At 39.6% G+C, this 21,167-nt stretch overlaps 1 protein-coding gene across 2 annotated transcripts in view; it reads left to right on the top strand.

Annotated features, from left to right (window-relative positions):
• smad2 (SMAD family member 2) overlaps positions 1-21,167 on the top strand; it is an 80,216-nt gene that overhangs the window by 4,932 nt on the left and 54,117 nt on the right. For both annotated transcript variants that reach the window (XM_034192030.1, XM_034192029.1), the window contains exon 2: positions 4,691-5,174. In XM_034192030.1, the coding sequence (XP_034047921.1) occupies positions 4,915-5,174 (260 nt within the window). In that variant the 5' untranslated portion in view covers positions 4,691-4,914. The remainder of the gene's footprint in view (positions 1-4,690; positions 5,175-21,167) is intronic.

Below are 21,167 nucleotides of genomic sequence, written 5' to 3'. Positions count from 1 at the left end.
AATAAATTGAATTTTTTCTCTTATTTGTTTTTGTCTATAAGCACATGCAATATCAATATCAGTGCTCAGATGACAGTAGCTTCTGGGAAAGGTGCAAGTTGCAATAAACTGTGATGCCAAGCACTAAGGATACATGCTATCCAGTCACAGCAGATTAAACTTTTTTTACTACTGAGCAAACATCATTGTTACACTTTTTTAGGTTCAATGATTCCACGGCGTGTAGATGTTATGGCGTCAGTGACCCCATGGCCTTGGCGGAGGTTTGCACTCTGAGTGCTTCTAGTTTTTAATCTGCATTCTCTTTTTTTTTGACAGTATGTTGTTATTTTTTAAAATTGGCATTCTGGACGTACCTCTTTCATTCGGTTAAAATTTGTTTATTTTTCTTTTCTTCTCCAGACGTTTCAAGTCTGTGTGTGGTTTACTCAAGTTTATATTTGCACTGAAAGACTTGCACCTTACCTTTAGTTGTACTTGTTACAATGACAATAAAGAATCTATCTGATTTGTTTTTTTTTTTTTTATGTACAACTGCATCAAAATTATCAGTTACCACTTTAAAAACAAGTTATGACACGAAGTCACACTTATGCAAACTTTGCAAATAATACATCAATCCCGTGTGGTGAATTGTGGGGGACACTCTGTATGGGTAATCTGTGATGTCACACCATTTGTCAGTACCCATAATGCACTGTGGCAAGGGCCTGCAAAGTATGTGCAAATTACACAAGAGTCTACAAGACTCTTGTAGAGAAGAGTCAAGACAGAAGTCAGACTACCAGAGCAAGAAATTTAGCTGAGGAAGCTTCTGCGATTAGAAGCAAAACGTCCTCGCGTCAAGCAACCCAGTCCAGTCGAAGATTCAAGCTTCTCTACTATGGAAACCACCTGTTCAACTGAGAGCCTTCACAGAAATATGTGCAAATTGTTGGAAGAGTTATGTGTGTCTGTTTTGTTTTTTGTTTTTTCTACATGGGTTAAAATTTTAAAATCTCATATTTCATATGTTTCAGGAATAAGATAACCACAGCTTAGGTGTTTGTCTAGCACATTAAATTGCAACTGCCAGTCACTCTTGTTTGGTCTGTTTTTTTCTCAAATACTGAAGGAAAGAACACAAATAATTCAGACTCAAGACTACAGTGCCAAAAAAGAAACTCTTCCAATTATTTTGTACTAGTAGGTTTCTTCGGCTGCGCCCTTGTTTTCACTCGGGGTCACCACAGCAGAGCCCAGTGAAGATTTGCATCTTTATTTGGCTCAGGTTTTACGCTGGATGCCCTTCCTGACGCAACTCCACATTACATGGAAAAATGTGGCTGGGGTGGGGTTTGAACTGGGAACCTTTCGCACTAAAGCCAAGTACACTAGCCACTTGGCCACCACCTCTGCCCCTTCCAATAATTTTGCACTGTTGGCATTGTATGTATGTATTTATTTGCTTGGTTATTACAAGCCCAATTCCAATGAAGTTGGGATGTTGTGTAAAATGTAAATAAAACAGAATACAATGATTTGCAAATCCTCTTCAACCTGTATTCAATTGAATATACCACAAAGACAAGATATTTAATGTTCAGACTGATAAACTTTATTGTTTTTGTGCAAATATTTGCTCATTTTGAAATGGATGCCTGCAACACATTTCAAAAAGCTGAGACAGTGGTATGTTTACCACTGTGTTGCATCACCTTTCCTTCTAAATTGTTGAAGCTTTGTAGGTGGAATTCTTTCCCATTCTTGCTTGATGTACGACTTCAGTTGTTCAACGGTCTAGGATCTCTGTTGTCATATTTTGCACTTCATAATGCGCCACACATTTTCAGTGGGCGACAGGTCTGGACTGCAGACCGACCAGTCTAGTACCCGCACACTTTTACTATGAAGCCACGCTGTTGTAACACATGCAGAATGTGGCTTGGCATTGTCTTGCTGAAATAACCAGGGACGTCCCTGAAAAAGATGTTGCTTGGATGGCAGCATGTGTTGCTCCAAAACCTGGATGTACCTTTCAGCATTGATGGTGTCATCACAGATGTGTAAGTTGCTCATGCCATGGGTACCAACACACCCCCCTACCATCACAGATGCTGGCTTTTGAACTTTGCGCTGGTAACAATCTGGATGGTCTTTTTCCTCTTTTGTTCGTCCATATTTCCAAAAACAATTTGAAATATGGACTCATCAGACCACAGCACACTTTTCCACTTTGTGTCTGTCCATTTCAAATGAGTTCGGGCCCAGAGAAGGCGGCAGCATTTCTGGATGTTGTTGATGTATGGCTTTCACTTTGCATGGTAGAGTTTTAACTTGTGCTTGTTGATGTAGCGACAAACTGTGTTAACTGACAATGGTTTTCTGAAGTGTTCCTGAGCCCATGCGGTAAGATCCTTTACACAATGATATTGGTTTTTAATGCAGTGCCACCTGAGGGATCAAAGGTCACAGGCATTCACTGATGGTTTTCGGCCTTGCCGCTTACCTGTAGAAAGTTCTCCAGATTCTCTGAATCTTCTGATTATATTATGGACTTTAGATGATGGAATCCCTAAATTTCTTGCAACTGAACGTTGAGAAACATTGTTCTTAAACTGTTGGACTATTGTTTTTCACGCAGGTGTTCACAAAGTGGTGATCCTCACCCCATCTTTGCTTGTAAATGGCTGAGCCTTTTGGGGATGCACCTTTTATACCCAGTCATGACTAGGGATGGGTATTGATAAGAGTTTATCGATATCAATACCATTATTGAGTCTGCTTATTGAGCTGATTCCTTATCGATATCTCTTGTGAATTTTCTGTGTACTAAAAGTAGACTTTACAGGTTTTCTATGTCAACAACATTTTATTGAGTCTTAAATATATATGAAATTGGTCACTGGATCCTTAAACTCTGGACATAATAAACTCTATATGGTAGATCCTTGATCTCTGGACATAAATAGAAATAAAATCTGTAGTTTTTGTCAAAAGCATTTCCTTTCAGACATTATTGGCATGAATGTCTTTCCATACATCTGAGCTGAGCTCTTGCAGCCAGCTGTGCTGCACGCCAGGATATAATTCATAAAGCATGCAGGACGTTTCATTTTGGGAGGAAAAAAGTTTTAGTCGATTGTATTTTATTGTCGTATTACAGTGTTTGGAAAGAGGTGTCATTTTATTTAAAGCAGCAGTTCGTTTTGAAGTTATTAATTCCGACCACCGCACCCTGTCTCGGCAGAGAACTGTGCAGCGTTTGGAGCTGTGCCAACGGAACGGAGGATTCTTGTTTCTTGACTGCAACAAGACAAGAGTCCCAGTTAGTGACTTTAATCCACACAAAAGTGACTTGTGATATTTTAATGGCTTTGAGAGGGGTTAAGAAGCGGACTTGCCTCTTCTGAAGAGCTGCGAATCAAAGAACCAACGAGCTAGTGGATCGAAGCACTGCTTCATTTGTTCACGCTTCAAAGTGGAGTCGCGCTGCAGAAGCGGTTGATTACAAGGCAGCTGCAGGGTGCGTAATCAGTGTAGAGAAATGATCATTTTCCTGACAAAAAAAAATGGTTCTCGATACCCAACCCTAATCATGACACTCACAATCAGTGTCCTCAGTTCCCAAATGCTTATTGAGTGTTATTAGAAGGAAAGGTGATGTAACACAGTGGTAAACATACCACTGTCCCAGCTTTTTTGAAACGTGTTGCAGGCATCCATTTAAAAATGAGCACATATTTGTACAAACGCAATAAATTTTATCAGTTTGAGTATTACATATCTTGTCTTTGTGGTGTATTCAGTTGAATATAGGTTAAAGAGGATTTACAAATCTTTGTAGTCTGTTTTTACATTTCACACAACCTCCCAACTTCATTGGAATTGGGTTTGTAAATGCAGATTCAAACATATAAATTTGCAACAGCAGAACTGAAGTAGTACTCAGTCCAACCCTGTAATTAGTAATCCCTTAAGCTATGTTGACAACAGTCCTTATTCTGACCTTTCCATTGATTAATTGATTTTCTGTTTTTCATGTGAGGTGGGGGGTGGGGAGAGACTGCCAAATTTGACTTTGTTGATAACCCGCACTCGTATGTCTGAAGAGATTCCATGTCCCAGGACACTAAGAGTATTTATTTATTTTGGCGGGTGTGGAGGGAGTGTAAGAAAGGACTTGCGTTAAATTGAACCATGTAACGCTCTGTCAGACACACAAGACCACGTGGTGTTTCACAGAGGACACTGTGTGAACTGGTGAATGTATATCTGTAAAATGTTATGTTCACCAGTGTTCTGTCTTTTTGTAATGTGCTGATAAATCCATAGTTCTTTTGTCACCGCTTATGCTGATCAAATGTGTGCTTGCATGCCTGTGATGACTGAATTATTTGTGTCCGACCTGACAAACGGCATTAAAATATTTTTTGCTGAAACTTTTATTTCAGGTAAAGCCCAGTGTTTGATGCTAGTCCATCAAGGTGGTTTAAGATTTTTAATGAGGTAGTTGCCTAATATTTTTCCTTTCAGGAGAAACTGCAAATTGATGGAGCTGTCTGGCAGTGTTGTTGAAAGTGGGGAAAATAACTTAAATCTACATGATGATCCAGAACTGTGTTTCATAGCAGATTCACTGATTGTGAAAACAGTTGATGTTTGTCTACTTTTTGATGCTCTAATGTTTTTGTCATCTTTTGTCTTTCAGATTTCCTTAGAGCTGTTCTTCATGCGCTACATTTCCTATCTGACGTTTCCAGTACCTTAATCCTGGTCAGACTCTCAGTGGACTACTGGAGCCAAACATTCTGTAAAGATCTGTATAAATCGAACGCACATCCCAGCTCCTCCCACTTGTGAGCTCCTCCTCCCTTCGTCCTGCTCTTTAACTCTGATTGTGAGGTGTTCAAACACTTGGGACAGCAGGCCACCATGTCCTCCATCCTCCCCTTCACTCCTCCAGTTGTCAAACGCCTGCTGGGTTGGAAAAAGACTCCAACGGGGAATGGAGGAGCAGGAGGAGGTGGAATAGGAGGAGTAGGAGAGCAGAATGGAGGAGGCCAGGAGGAGAAATGGTGTGAGAAAGCAGTGAAGAGCCTGGTGAAGAAGCTGAAGAAGACTGGGCAGCTGGATGAGCTGGAGAAGGCCATTAGCACTCAAAACAGCAACACAAAGTGTGTCACCATCCCCAGGTAAATCAGCAACTTCATTTTATTATTATTATTATCATCTGTATATAAATTTATTTATATATTTTTAAAGACCTGCAAAGTTACACTTCCTTAATGAGCTTTAAAAAGAAAGCAGTGGCAAGTCTTTGTTGTGAACAAGTTAATCCAATTTTGGTAAGCTCATGCTCAAATAACTCCTTTATGAAGCAAACTTGTGAGCTAGTTCTGGCTGGCAATGCGCATTGCATGCTGCATATGTGCTAACACACCTCATTCACATAATTACCACATACATCCTACTATAACGCATAGTTTACATGATCCTCTAACAACATTTACTCTGTTTGGTGGGCTATTTGAAATGCAACAATTTCCCAACTTCCCCTCTGCCTGTCAAATGCTGAAGTGGCCTCACGTTACTGCTGCTGCTTTGCCCCCCCCCCCCCCCCCCAACATCCACATGTTGGCTCTGATGGGGAGAAGATATTTTTTTATCTTATCACTCCTCGTGATTGGAACCTATCCGCCAAAGTCAAACTATATCCTGCTGTTACACTAAATATTCTTTGGCGGGAGTTGTCTGACTGAAATGAAGTTTTCTATATTAAAATTGCAGAAAAATAATTTGTTTCCTTTTAAGAACTCATTTTGAGCATCTGTTCTAATTGCTGATTGTTTTAAACACTCGACAATAGGACTCTTTTCATCAGTTGTGTATTTTTACTCACCCTGCGATAGAGCAGATTGTGCACAGTAGAGCCCAACCACTGTATGGGTTGGCTGACGATATATCGGCCCATGTGAGTCTTTCTTGATTGTATCCTCACAGGTGTTATTTCTGCCAATATGAGAACTTTTATTTTACAAAATAACGAATGCAGAAGAATACCTTGACTGTTGGAAAGATTGCCATTGCATGGTTTGTCCCACTCTGGTTGAACTGATTGCATTGTTTACAACGCTGTCGATCATTACTGGGACCCCATCACCCCTTGGTCACATTAGTTATGAGAGGCCGAGGGAAAGCGAGCAGCTGACATTCATGTTCAATCAGCGTGGGTGTTTTACAGCTACTAGTGATACTGTTGCTAGCTGGGGCGGGACTAAAATAGATGAGTCTGTTTAATGCAAATGCTGAGTGATGTGACATGGGGACTGCCAAGCCAAGAGAAGGCATTGTGATCTGAACTGTAAAACATCAAACTTCAATTGCATTTCTTTGTCATAAGGGTTTGATCAAGAAATGGTAGGAATCATTGCCTTTTTAAAAAAATGTATGTATTGGAACCCCAGAAAGCCCGCATTGATCACACTGTAGTGCATAGTCATGAGTGTTTCTCTTGTTAGCTATTTTTATGGGTTTGTTGAGCCCCAAACACTGGAAACGAGCAGTTTGAGATTATGTTGTCTGCTTGTCACACGTGCATGATGATTGTGTGTAGCTAGTTCAGACTTTTTCACATTAAAACAAATCAGTCATGAGGTAATACTGGTAAAATGACAGCAGTTGTTTCAGTTTGGGTCAGACACACACCTTCACCGCTTACTTCAATTAAGGGTGGTGGGGTGGTCAGGCACATGTTCACACACAATCACATATGCAGCCCATGTGCACTGTGACACACCACTAACGGGCATGAAAGTGAGATGGAGGGTAACAGGGCAAATGAAAACCCTGTGATTGTGAAACGCTTCACTTCCTCACTGCCATGCAATAGGTCAACTTAGTAGGAGAAGTGAAACCAGATTGGAGGTAAGACATGATGCCACAATTTACGGACAGAACAGGATGTTTACTGAGTTTAAGTGAATCATGAACTTGTGGGATGTGCGCTTAGGTCCTAAACATGTTTTGTCCTGTTCTATATATCGTTATCTCAACACACTCTGGCCAAGTTATTAGGTACAGCTTATTTGTACTGAGATGGACCCACATTTGCTTTCAGAATGGCCTTAATTATGGGTGTCGTAGATTCAGCAAAGTGCCTGAAACATTCCTCAGAGATTTTTTGGTCTATACTGGCATGCTGAACCACAAGGTATAATGGACCAACGCTTTAATATTTTTGACCATCTGAATGTGGCAGTAGAAATGTAGGCTCATCAGAGTAATCAATCAACATTTATTTCTGTAGTTCTTGACAGCAGTCAGATGGTGTCCAGAGTGGGAAAAAATAGTGTGTAAGCTCGGAGGTTAACTTGTTCCACAGTCTGGGGCCAGCTACCACAAAAACACGATAACTCCAGTGTTTGTATTTTGACCATGGAACATTTACACTGAACAAAAATATAAATGTAACACTTGTTTTTGCTCCTATTTTTAATGAGCTGAACTCAAAGATCTAAAACATATTCTATGTACACAAAAGTCCTATTTTTCTCAAATATTGTTAACCAATCTGTCTAAATCTATGTTAATGAGCACTTCTCCTTTGCTGAGATAATCTATCCCACCTCACAGGTGTGGCGTATCAAGATGCTGAGTAGACAGCATGATTATTGCACAGGTGTGCCTCAGGCTGGTCACAATAAAAGACCACTCTCAAGGGCCTTTCACACTGAAAGCATCAGAAGCGTCAAAATCGGTAAAAAAGAAAAAAAAAATTATTTTCAATGAGATGCGTGCTTTTTAGAGGCGTCAGAAGCGTCGCGTCAAAAGCTGAGCTAAACCGACGCTTCTGACGGGAGCGCGTATTGCCGCTTGTCGGCAGGCTGACGCGGTCAAAGTTCAACCCAATCCAACTTTCGATGCTCTGAGCTGTGATGTACAGTAGTGTTCAGAATAATAGTAGTGCTATGTGACTAAAAAGATTTATCCAGGTTTTGAGTATATTTCTTATTGTTACATGGAAAACAAGGTACCAGTAGATTCTCACAAATCCAACAAGACCAAGCATTCATGATATGCACACTCTTAAGGCTATGAAATTGGGCTATTACTAAAAGTAGAAAAGGGGGTGTTCACAATAATAGTAGCATCTGCTGTTGACACTACAAACTCAAAACTATTATGTTCAAACTGCTTTTGTAGCAATCCTGTGAATCACTAAACTAGTATTTAGTTGTATAACCACAGTTTTTCATGATTTCTTCACATCTGCGAGGCATTAATTTTGTTGGTTTGGAACCAAGATTTTTGCTCGTTTACTAGTGTGCTTGGGGTCATTGTCTTGTTGAAACACCCATTTCAAGGGCATGTCCTCTTCAGCATAAGGCAACATGACCTCTTCAAGTATTTTGACATATCGAAACTGATACCTGGTATGTGATATATAGACCCAACAACACCATAGTAGGAGAAACATGCCCATATCATGATGTTTGCACCACCATGCTTCACTGTCTTCACTCTGAACTGTGGCTTGAATTCAGAGTTAGGGGGTCGTCTCACAAACTGTCTGCGGCCCTTGGACCCAAAAAGAACAATTTTACTCTCATCAGTCCACAAAATATTCCTCCATTTCTCTTTAGGCCAGTTGATGTGTTCTTTGGCAAATTGTAACTTCTTCTACACGTCTTTTATTTAACAGAGGGACTTTGCAGGGGATTCTTGAAAATAAATTAGCTTCACACAGGCATCTTCTAACTGTCACAGTACTTACAGGTAACCTCCAGACTGTCTTTGATCATCCTGGAGCTTGATCAATGGGTGAGCCTTTGCCATTCTGGTTATTCTTCTATCCATTTTGATGGTTTTCCGTTTTCTTCCACGCGTGTCTGTTTTTTTTTTTTTTTTTTTTGTCCATTTTAAAGCATTGCAGATCATTGTAGATGAACAGCCTATAATTTTTTGCACCTGCGTATAAGTTTTCCCCTCGCCAATCACTTTTTAATCAAACTACGCTGTTCTTCTGAACAATGTCCTTGAACGTCCCATTTTCCTCAGGCTTTCAAAGAGAAAAGCATGTTCAACAGGTGCTGGCTTCAGCCTTAAATAGGGGACACCTGATTCACACCTGTTTGTTCCACAAAATTGACAAACTATGGAGTTAAAATTGTCTCAATATTTGTAAATGCACACAGGGTGATCTACAAATAATCATTGATTTGCAAATGTGTTCAGATATCCACAAATGCAAATTTCATATTTGTAACTTGTAAATTGGTCTTTGCAAATAATGTTGTATTTGCAAATATAAAACTTAATTTGTAAAAAATAAATAAATAAAATTACATTTGTAAAACTGGAAATTGTATTTGTGAATTGAGTTTCAGCATTGTGGATCACCAGTTACATGCATTCATCGCTTTCCTCTGCGAAGTCATTTTGAGACATTCTTTTCGCAAACACAGATCCACAAACAAATGCCGACTGATTTACAAATACACACTCACGTACACTGGATATCCACTAGATGGCAGTGTGGTTCCATTCATTGATGTGGCAAGGTGAAACTATATGCTCCCGGATGACTCTTTAATCGTGATCGCTACTGAGTTTTTAAAATGCTTATCGCAAAGCGTTCTTTTTTTATGACATCATGCAAGTTTTATAAGTCCACGGATGCTGATCTGTGTAGATACAAATCAGTTTCCCTCGGATCCGCGGAGTTTCGAGAATAAATGCCACTCACAGCCTGGCTGTTGCGCCAGTTGTCGTAAAGCGGGACTGGTTGGTTGCTGCGGTGACACTGTGTGGTTCCTGTGTGATGTGTGATGTTCCTGTGTGTGATGCTTAGCTAAATGTAGCATGTGTACATCGCAAACTTTTAGAACTTTCAAGTTTTTAAAAGAAGAATTTTGCAGCATGTCTGTGTCACGGAGCACGCACAGGCGCAATGCTGTTTAATACGCTTATTTGAACCACTGCGTTAAAGAGTACAACACTAACACCCCCGCCCCCCTCCCCATGATGAATCCACGGACACATCATAATTTTTAAAAATAATTGACCTTGCGTACAATATCACCACATAGATACCCATCCATCAGACCCCTCCATTGCGGTAATGTGAATGATTTATTCTGAAATGTCGGTCTTCTCTCATCCGGGAGCATATAGTTTCAGTTTGCCACATCAATGAAGGAACCACACTGCCATGTAGTGGATATCCAGTGTGCATGAGTGTGTATTTGTAAATCAGTCCGCATTTGTTTGTGGATCTGTGTTTGCAAAAAGAATGTCTCAAAATTACGTCAGAGGAAAGCGATGAATGCGTGTAATTGGTGATCCACAAATGCTGAAACTCAATTCACAAATACAATTTCCAGTTTTACAAAAGTAATTTTTTTTTTTTACAAATTAAGTTTTATATTTGCAAATACAACTTATTTGCAAAGACCAATTTACAAGTTACAAATATGAAATTTGCATTTGTGGATATCTGAACATATTTGCAAATCAATGATTATTTGTAGATCACCCTGTGTGCATTTACAAATATTAATGAGACAATTTTAACTCCATAACAAACTCACTGACTGAATGCCACACTACTATTATTGTGAACACCCCTTTTCTACTTTTTTTACTAATAGCCCAATTTCATAGCCTTAAGAGTGTGCATATCATGAATGCTTGGTCTTGTTGGATTTGAGAGAATCTACTGAATCTACTGGTACCTTGTTTCCCATGTAACAATAAGAAATATACTCAAAACCTGGATTATCTTTTTAGTCACATAGCACTACTATTATTCTGAACACTACTGTACATTTCACATAATGTCCCAACTTAATTGGAATTGGGCTTGTAAGTCACACCTTTTTTTCTGTATTAACAGCTCTTTAATTTGGGATTTTTGCCGCTGTCCAATAAGAATGACGTGGTCGGGCCAAAACACAGAAGACTAGTGGGTAGAAACCACTGATCTCTACAAAACGGATCGGTGCAAAACCACTGATCTCTACAAAACAGAAACGTGTGACAGGACTGCTCATTTATGGAGCAGTTTTCTGAAGAAAAATCCTTGGAAATGTTTTTTGTTGTTGTTTGTTACCTCAAAATTTCTGATTACTGTTAAAAAAAAAAAAAGTTTACACTTGTAATTAAAATAGCTAAATAAATCAATAAATAGTTCTTTAGAACCCTTTCATCTGTAAATTAAAACCACCTGTTACTTCAGATTTTTAATGATCCGTTCATTTATTGTTAAAATATAAAATGAAACAGCATTTAAAAAAATAATAAAATAGTTGCTGTTGAAAGAGCCTTTTATTTAGAAGCAGGTGATGTTATGCTGAATTCTCGGGACCAAATGAAGGTCTCTTCTGCAGCTTTGAACTCTGGTGGTGTTGCTGAAGAGCAGAGATGTTTTCTTTCGACTGGACTTCATGGTGTTCAGCTCATCAGTGGAAGTTTGGTTGTCTGCACAGCAAATGTTCCTGATTGGGACAAATAAAAATATTTCTTTAAATATAAAGAAACACTAAACAGTTAATAATAAAAAAGGAAAGAAAAACAGGAAAAAAACACTTATTTAAAGTTGAGCTTTGTGGTCTCTGAAAAAAGCTGTACCTTTATTTGGTAAAAATAAAAAAGACTGAACATTTACAAATTAAAGTGTTCACTCAGATCAAACTGTGCTAAAAGGCTAAGCTAACGTTAGCCGATCATTAAACCTTCACAGCAGTGCAAACGTCATGTTTTATTTAATATTATTCTCACCTCGATAAAGCTGCAGAACTAAACTCCGTTGGGCAAACTGGGACTTCGCATATATCCAAAAAGTGGGAGATTTTGGACTGAGTGGGTTTGCTCCACCCCCCCGGCTGCCTGCCTCGGTCTGCCCAGGAATGATGCCTGTAGACCGGCTTCTCCATGTGGGTCGGCCCACTGTCGTGGTTTGATCGATATCCCACCAAGTCGTCAGTCCTCCCTCGGTTGGCGTCACTCTGAAAAGTAGCTGAAAAAAGCTTCTCCCAGCAGGGTGATGGGAGAATCGTTCTACTGCTGCTTTTTTTGTGGTTCAGGCGATGCAAATTCAAGATGGCGATCGCTGAACTTTTTTCAGGTTGTGGAAACAGCCAGAGTGTGACGTAGCAATCTCTGCCCCCTTGCCGCTTCCGAAGTGAAGCGTCTGACATCACGCGTCGGATGCGTTAAAGCGTTGGTATGCGTTGCGTGAAGCATCCGACGTGTTCAATGTGAAAGGCCCATCAGGGGTCGAAATACATTCTTTAACCTACTTGCACTGGTGCTAGTAACAAAAAAATTACTTGCACCAAAAAAGTTACTTGCACCAACCAAAAGTCAGTCTTATATCAACCTCAAAACTCCTCCTCTGATGTGTCAGACTCTTCCTCTCTGGGGAGAGTTTGAGGGGGAGAGCAGCAGCAGCGGCACAATTTTTTTTTTTTTTTTTTCACGTGCACGCGCAAATGAATCGTCCGTGAAGATTTTATTTATTAACTACACAGATGTATAATAAAACAAAATGGTGACTGGTTTATAACACAGTTATGACAGAGTTTCAGGGGAGAGAGAGTGAGGAACTACGGAGTCCTGGAAGTGTCATCGCAAAATGTTTGGCATGTGGAGAGAATGTGTGCTCATTTTATGATATGTGCACGCTTTAAGCATCGTTTGAAATAGCATCGTTTGAATAAAGTAAGGGCACAATCTACTTAACGTGGCCACAATTTGTAAAACGTTGCACTCAGTATTGTCTTGACACATTAATGTTAGCTATTAGTCAACAAACCAGGAGACGTGTAATACATTTCCCCATTATAAATGGATCTGGTCAGGGTGTATCATCATGGTTTGGCGCACAAGGGCATACAGAGAACTCCAGCTGCCCAGCATGGCTCATCTGGAGTTTAAGCACATTAAAAAGGATGCTGAGGGCGGAGTTTAATCACATTAAAAAGGATGCTGAGGGCGAAGCATCTCCCCCTCGTGAGGATGACAGTTTAGGTCATATTACGGAGTTAATTTTGAACGAAAGGAAACTTGCGCATTTTTTATTAATTCTAGGGCTCAAGAGAGCACGTTTTATTAATTCGTGGGCTCACTTAAAGGAAAACGTGCGCACAAATTATCATGGCCAGAAAAAAAATATCACTTTAAGTGACCTCTTCCTGGTTCCGTAAAGGAATCGCAGCGGGCAGCCAGGTCTTTCTTTTTTTTTTTTTTCAAGTGCACGTGCGAACTAATCGTCCGTGAAGATAATTTTATTAACTACACAGATGTATAATAAAACAGATGGTGACTGGTTTATAACACAATAATGACAGAGTTTGAGGGCAGAGACTGCAGCCAGCCAGTTTTTTTTTTTTTCTTGTCTTTGTTTACATGTGCGCGCGCAACACAACAAATAGAACACAGCAACTCGCTCCATGTGTGAGAGTCATAAAACACAGGGAAGACAACACACTGGAAATTGTTTTTTCCATTATTTATTCCTTATTGGTTCATTTTACTGGTGCTTATAGTTGATAAATTTGGATAAAGTTACTTGCACCAGTGCAAGTGCAGTATAAAATTATGTGCACCGCTCAAATAATACATGCACAACTAGCACATGCACATACTATTTTGAGCCCTGACTCTAAAATGTTCAGTTTTATCACACAGCACAAAGATGTTGCAAGTTTTGAGGGAGCATGCAGTTGGCATCCTGACTGCAGGAATGTACACCAGAGCTGTTGCCTGTGAATTGAATGTTCATTTCTCTACCGTAAGCATTTCAAAGAATTTGGCAATACATCCAATGTACATGTCACATCTGTGAAGTGGGATGCATTACCGTATCTCGGCAAAAGAGAGGTGCTCACAAACACAGATTTGCAGAGATATTTGAGGGAGCAGAAACAAAGTGTTGTTTATATTTTTGTTCTGTGTAAGTAAAGCTGACTAGATGCCGATATTGTTCTACTGTTAGTGCAGAGAGTTAAAATTTCAGACAAGTAGGAAGATGCAAGGCCATTAATACCTTTTAAAAACAATCATTAAACTCAATTCTAAAATAACTGAAAGCCAGTGGAATGAGTAAAGTACAGGTGTAATATGCTCATGTCTGGAACTGTTGGTTAAAAGACGAGTAGCAATATTTTGCACAAGTTGGAGGTGTGCAAGAGAAGACTGATTACACCAGCATGAAGTGCATTACAGTAATCAAGTCTAGAACTGATGAAAGCATGAATGGCCTTTTCAAGATCATATCTACTGAGTTAGGGCTTTACTTTAGCCAGAAATGTAGCTGGACTTTCTTTGACAACAGAGTTTATCTGTTGATTGAACCCCAAACAGTTGTCAAATATCACCCCCAATCTGTTTTACCATCATGTAGGTAAAGGAAATTTTGGGACAGTCACTAGTTTACATCATGAATACAATTAATAATCAGGTCAATGCATCGATTCCATTATTCCTCATTGGCAGGTAGATTTGCAGATCATCTGCTAACAAATGAAAGGACAGGTTGTGCTTGACTATAATTGACCTCAGCGGCAATATGTACAATGAAAATAGAATAAGGGCCAAAATAGAACCCTGTGGCACTCCACAACAAAGAGGAACAATTGATAAGTCGCCAGTCTAATGGAAAAACTCCTCTCAGCCAAATACGATTTCAACTATTTAAGTACAGTTCCATAATGCCAACAAGGTGTTCTTACGGGGATACAAGTACTGTTGTCATCCACAGCCTGCTGTGAGTTCCAACATAATGAACACAGCAGGATTCTCTGCATCCACAGGCTGACTGATGTGATGTCACTATATACTTTTAAAAGTGCTGACTTAGTGTTGTGTTGGGATCTATGTCCAGGTTGGAATTTTTCACAGATGTGATTGTATTCTAAAAATGACTGTGACTTTATCGTCAGTTTAAAAACAACCTTTTCTAAACCTTGGAGGGATGGCAGATGCGAGACACATCTAAAACTGGTGAGTGAAGGTGAGGTTTAAGAAAGGGCCGACCACAGCATGTTTAAAAGCAGCTGGAACAGACCCTGAACGAAGACAATATTGATTAACGTTAGGTGACCCGACAGTATTAAAAGTCTCTTTCAGCACCTCAGCTGCAACAACATCTAAAGAACATCTTTTAGGTTTTGTGTTTCATTACCGCTCTAAGGGACAAAAGAGAAAAGGATTCAAACTGCATGTGCACGAGTAACAAACAGTTTCAATTCTATTTATGATCAGCGTACTGATCAGTCTCACTGATGAGACTTTGTTAATGAAAAACTGAAGAAACTGCTCACAGGTCGTGGTTGTAGTATCCATCAAAACACGGGTACATGGGTTTACAACTGTGTTTATAGTCTGAAACAACAGTCTGGGATGATAACTCGTGGAAATATGAGGCCTCCTTTACAGCCTTCTGGTAGTTTTGTCTATCACAGTATCTTTGTGCAGAGGTTCTTATCCTGGCACCTGGGGTGGTTTTCTGCTGCTTCATGTTTCCATGTGATGTTTGTTTTCCATGTGATTGTCTGTTCAGCAGATTTTTGTTGTGATGAGTGGTTCTTTGAGTTCCTGGTTGCCTTTCTGTTAGTTTAGCACCTTAGAGGTGTATGGATGTTGGGTCTATGGCTACATCATGCTCGCTCACTTTGCTGATGCTGGGTTTGAATTTCAGCAGATTCTTTATGTCTAAATGCAGTGAGTTCCTGCCATGTGATTGGTTGATTTATTTGCTTTTAAGCTGTGTTTATACAATAACGGTAAGTCAAAATGCCACAAAGTATACATTCTTGGGCGCTGATCATGAATGTGATGATTCGGGGCAGAGGCGTCAGGTGTCCTCAGGAACTGCTACAACCTGTTACCACGCGTAACGATTAATGGCACGTGTTGCTGGAGAATTATCAGGAACCATTACGCACGGTCAAGAATAATGTTCCGCGTTGTTGCAAGATATTGCGTGTAACAGCGCATCGTTAAGTTCTGAATGAACTTCACGTTGTGAATGAGGCGAATTGTATCCACGCACCACCCCCATATTTCATCCAAGCGTCAGTTGCTGAACAATTCAGATCGCTCCAGTTTGCTCCTCAAAATCTAGATTAATCCACAGCAGAAGAACTTTGTGACTGCATGCTTAGTTGGGCTCTGTGCCATGGCGTGGCGCAGACGGAGAGAGCCAGATGTTTGACTCCATGCGGCTCTCATCTCGCTTTTTTTCCCAACATCAGTCACATGCAGCAGGTGGAACACTGCAGGAGCGCGCTGAGGAGCACTGGAACGAAACTTGAGATGACTTGGCGTCACTGTCTTCTTCAGCATACTGCAGCAATGAAACTGAATGCGGTGCAGCAGGGTTTAATTGTGCACACATCAGAGAAGAACGCTGTCATGCTCTATTAAGGATCACCACTAATCAAGACGGTCAACACGCTCAGTTGCGACTGCCGCAAAATGAAGATGGTGCGTGACATTTGTGGAAGATTTTTTGACAGCCAAAAACATGCTTCACGAATATCATGCACCAACACGCACTATTAAGAAACCTATTCTGATGGTTGTCACGTTAAGAGTGTCAGGAATGTGCCAAGAATGACGCAAATATAACATTCATAACGTGTCTTGACTATGTGTAAACACAGCATTAATGTTCAGTTAAACAGGTGTACCTAATAAAGTGCCCTGTGAGAAGGTACAGGCCACTGTTTCTCACACTCATCACCTCCTTTTGTGTAGGACCTCTGCTCCAGAAATATGTATGGTGTCACAATTTATTTCATTAAGCTGCCAGAGATATACGCCACTTTAAATCACATTTTATGTGCCAACTTGTCGGTATCATGGTGATGACTGAATAACACCTGATAATCTGCAGTGTCACCATTTATTTGCTTTCAGTGCTAAGACACTGTGATAGACTGTAGAAATAATAAACTGTTGGTGTCCAGATACTGTGTGCACAGTGTGGGTCTGACTGTAGGTTTAGTGCTTGTTAAGACGTGTCTTCAGTCTGACATTCACACCTCACATTTAAACTGTTGTTTTATTTCTGTTGTTGCATCCAGACACTTTGTTTTTGAGTTTTATTTCTTTTGCATCCACATATCACTGTTCTGTAGCTCTCTTTATATATTAAAAAATAACTTGTGGTGACATCACATGTCTGGTGTTAATGGTGTGGTTTGTGATGTGCAGTCAGCTCAATGATGAAGGCTTAAAAACAGTAATTTTCGTGTATTAGAGTAAGATCACTCATTGCACAAACCTGTTCAGTGTAATCAAACCCAACAGTCCAATAATAAGAAATACTAATTAAAGTAGAACGTACTTAACTCTGTCACAGATTATTCAATATTTTAAAATGCATCTAATATTTTGGCTTCATTGTGTATGAAGTCAGTTTGCACAAACATTAGTGCTGTTCTTTAAAAAAATGATTGTAGATCTTGAATATAAATGTACATTTCTTTAAAAAAAAAATCCATAAAGAAATCCCATCTGACAACATTTTAGATGATCTTTAAAGAACATCACCTATTTGTTGCTGCAGATCAACTCATGATCATAGTTTCTTACACTATCCTGTTTCACTAAGTGAGGCTCTGTGCTGAAGGTAATTGTTTCTGATCGTTAAGTTGCTGCTTTAACGAGCGTTAAAGTCTGCTGTTCACACAAATGATCATGTGATCGTTTGTCCACAGTTCCAGGAAAACTATTAACTTTTTGTTTTTATGTGAAAATGAACGTCTCTCTCCCTCACACACACACACACACACACACATACAGTAGTGTTCAGAATAATAGTAGTGCTATGTGACTAAAAATTAATCCAGGTTTTGAGTATATTTCTTATTGTTACATGGGAAACAAGGTACCAGTAGATTCAGTAGATTTTCACAAATCCAACAAGATCAAGCATTCATGATATGCACACTCTTAAGGCTATGAAATTGGGCTATTAGTAAAAAAAAAAAAGTAGAAAAGGGGGTGTTCACAATAATAGTAGTGTGGCATTCAGTCAGTGAGTTCGTCAATTTTGTGGAACAAACAGGTGTGAATCAGGTGTCCCCTATTTAAGGATGAAGCCAGCACCTGTTGAACATGCTTTTCTCTTTGAAAGCCTGAGGAAAATGGGACGTTCAAGACATTGTTCAGAAGAACAGCGTAGTTTGATTAAAAAGTTGATTGGAGAGGTGAAAACTTATACGCAATTGCTGTTCATCTACAATGATCTCCAGTGCTTTAAATGGACAAAAAACCAGAGACGTGTGGAAGAAAATAGAAAACAACCATCAAAATGGATAGAAGAATAACAAGAATGGCAAAGGCTCACCCATTGATCAGCTCCAGGATGATCAGAGACAGTCTGGAGTTACCTGTAAGTGCTGTGACAGTTAGAAGACACCTGAAGAAGCCATTTATTTGCAAGAATCCCCCGCAAAGTCCCTCTGTTAAATAAAAGACGTGCAGAAGAGGTTACAATTTGCCAAAGAACACATCAACTGGCCTAAAGAGAAATGGAGAAATATTTTGTGGACTGATGAGAGTAAAATTGTTCTTTTTGGGTCCAAGGGCCGCAGACAGTTTGTGAGATGACCCCCAAACTCTGAATTCAAGCTACAGTTCACAGTGAAGACAGTGAAGCATGGTGGTGCAAGCATCATGATATGGGCATGTTTCTCCTACTATGGTTTTGGGCCTATATCGCATACCAGGTATCATGGATCAGTTTGGATATGTCAAAATACTTGAAGATGTCATGTTGTCTTATGCTGAAGAGGACATACCCTTGAAATGGGTGTTCCAACAAGACAATGACCCCAAGCACACTAGTAAATGAGCAAAATCTTGGTTCCAAACCAACAAAATTAATGCCTTGCAGATGTGAAGAAATCATGAAAAACTGTGGTTATACAACTAAATACTAGTTTAGTGATTCACAGGATTGCTAAAAAAGCAGTTTGAACATAATAGTTTTGAGTTTGTAGCGTCAACAGCAGATGCTACTGTTATTGTGAACACCCCCTTTTTACCTGATTCACACCTGTTTGTTCCACAAAATTGACGAACTCACTGACTGAATGCTACACTACTGTTATTGTGAACACCCCCTTTTCTACTTTTTTTACTAATAGCCCAATTTCATAGCCTTAAGAGTGTGCATATCATGAATGCTTGGTCTTGTTTGATTTGTGAGAAATTACTGAATCTACTGGTACCTTGTTTCCCATGTAACAGTAAGAAATATACTCAAAACCTGTATTAATCTTTTTAGTCACATAGCACTACTATTATTCTGAACACTACTGTACATACAGCTTTAAAGAAACACTGTTTTTGCTGCGTCTTTCGTGTAAACATAGAGCTTTTTGAAGAAGCCTTTAAACTGTAAATACAGCATTAATTTCTAATGTAACAGCAGCTTTGGACACAGGAGAAGCTCTGGATTATTTAATGAAGAATTTTGATGGTATATATATATATATATATATATATATATATATTTTTTTTTTTTTTTTTTTACTCTGAGAGAGACGCTGCTTTCAGCTGTGATCTGACCTGCCGTACACAGTGCTCTGGCCTCACAGAAGGCTAAAGTTTGAAAAGTTGGGGGAAAAAACCTTACAACGCCACAAAAAGCTTCAGTCTAGTACATTAATTAAATACAGGTGAACCTTGTTAACTTGCGGAGTTGGGGTCCCAAAATTGACTGCGGGTTATCTGAACCGTGAGTTAATGAGGCTGACCAAACATACAGTAGTCTTTATACAGTAGTCTAAATTTTTGGGGTCTACAAATCGACCGTGAGTAAAGCTGAAACATGAGTTAACGGGTTCACCTGTACATTCTCCCTTTGATCCCATCTAATTTAGCTTATAAAAAGTCACTTCTACTGGTCTTTGACCTTGAAAATTTTTCAAGTATGACTGGATGACTTATTTTGTGGCAGGGATGGCGATGGAATTTGAACACCAGATTGATCGCACTCGAGACCAAGACTCTACCAGGTCAGCCAAAGGGGAATTCCCCACTAGCCAAGCTTGCAGGAATATCTTTTCAATCCAGACTTCACCTTGCTACACAAGGTAAAAATTTGTGGAATTGGAAACTTGTGTTGGCTGAGGTTTGCGCTCTGTGAGCGTGGTGCTCTAGTTCTTATTTTATACCCCGCTGGCCATATGCCCAGAGGGGATTATGTTGTGGCAATTTCTGTCTGTCTGTCCATCCAAAGTTCTGAAATCAACTCCTCTCACACTTTTAGGAGGAATTTCATGAAACATGGAACAAGTCCTTGTTGTAGGTTGGTAATACGCATATTATCATCTCATTTGAGTTGGTCCAATTTTACCAGAGCTATGGCCCTTGATTAACAAATCTAGACTCCCTCAGTTTCATGAATTAGTTCCTGCATTAAGAAATCAACTCCTCACATATTTAGGATGAATTTCATGAAAACTGGTGCAAGTCCTTGAAATGTTATCAGAATGTAGCAAGCACTTGTACCAAAGCAGGTTTTGCCAGCAGAGGATATTGTGCTCTCAGAGCACTCTTGTTCTTTATTCTGTACTGTGTTGTTGTCCCCCGCCAAGACATAAGGGGGAACATTGAAATGGGCTCCGTGTTTGCGTGCGTCTGTCCATTTGTCCGTGTGTGAGAGTCCTAGATTTCCCTGTTGCCCCTTTCTGAGACATTACTTACCTGTATCATATTATAAATGGACACAAATGTGACATCTACACATATGACCTTGACCCAGATTTTAAGTCATCTTAGGTAATGATGGACAAAGACATCCCCCGTCTCACCAAGAAATACCACTTCTTCTCTCCAAATATAAGACAAGATAATCCTTTATTACTTCTATGACTGGGAAATTTGTGATATTAGAGTAGCAACGGGATTACATTTGTTATTAAAGCCCTACAGCAAATCATATATCCTGTCTCCCTTTAGTACACTGCATTTGACCTTGAACCTCAGGGTCAAGGTCAAACATGCAGATGGATAAAAAAGAACTTGTTGGGTGTATTTTGCCTTCTCAGCACCAAATTTATTTTCTAATGCTTAAATTTGCATTGAACACATAGCAAATCATTCATCCCAGCTCCCTTGAGCCAACTGCATTTTGACGGTGGACCTCGTTTTTCACTGTCCCCTTC

This window comes from Thalassophryne amazonica, chromosome 17 (genome assembly GCF_902500255.1).
Source record: "Thalassophryne amazonica chromosome 17, fThaAma1.1, whole genome shotgun sequence".
Classification (NCBI taxonomy): domain Eukaryota; kingdom Metazoa; phylum Chordata; class Actinopteri; order Batrachoidiformes; family Batrachoididae; genus Thalassophryne; species Thalassophryne amazonica.
The sequence above is the reverse complement of the archived record's forward strand: the minus strand, read 5'-3'. Positions and strand labels throughout refer to the sequence as shown.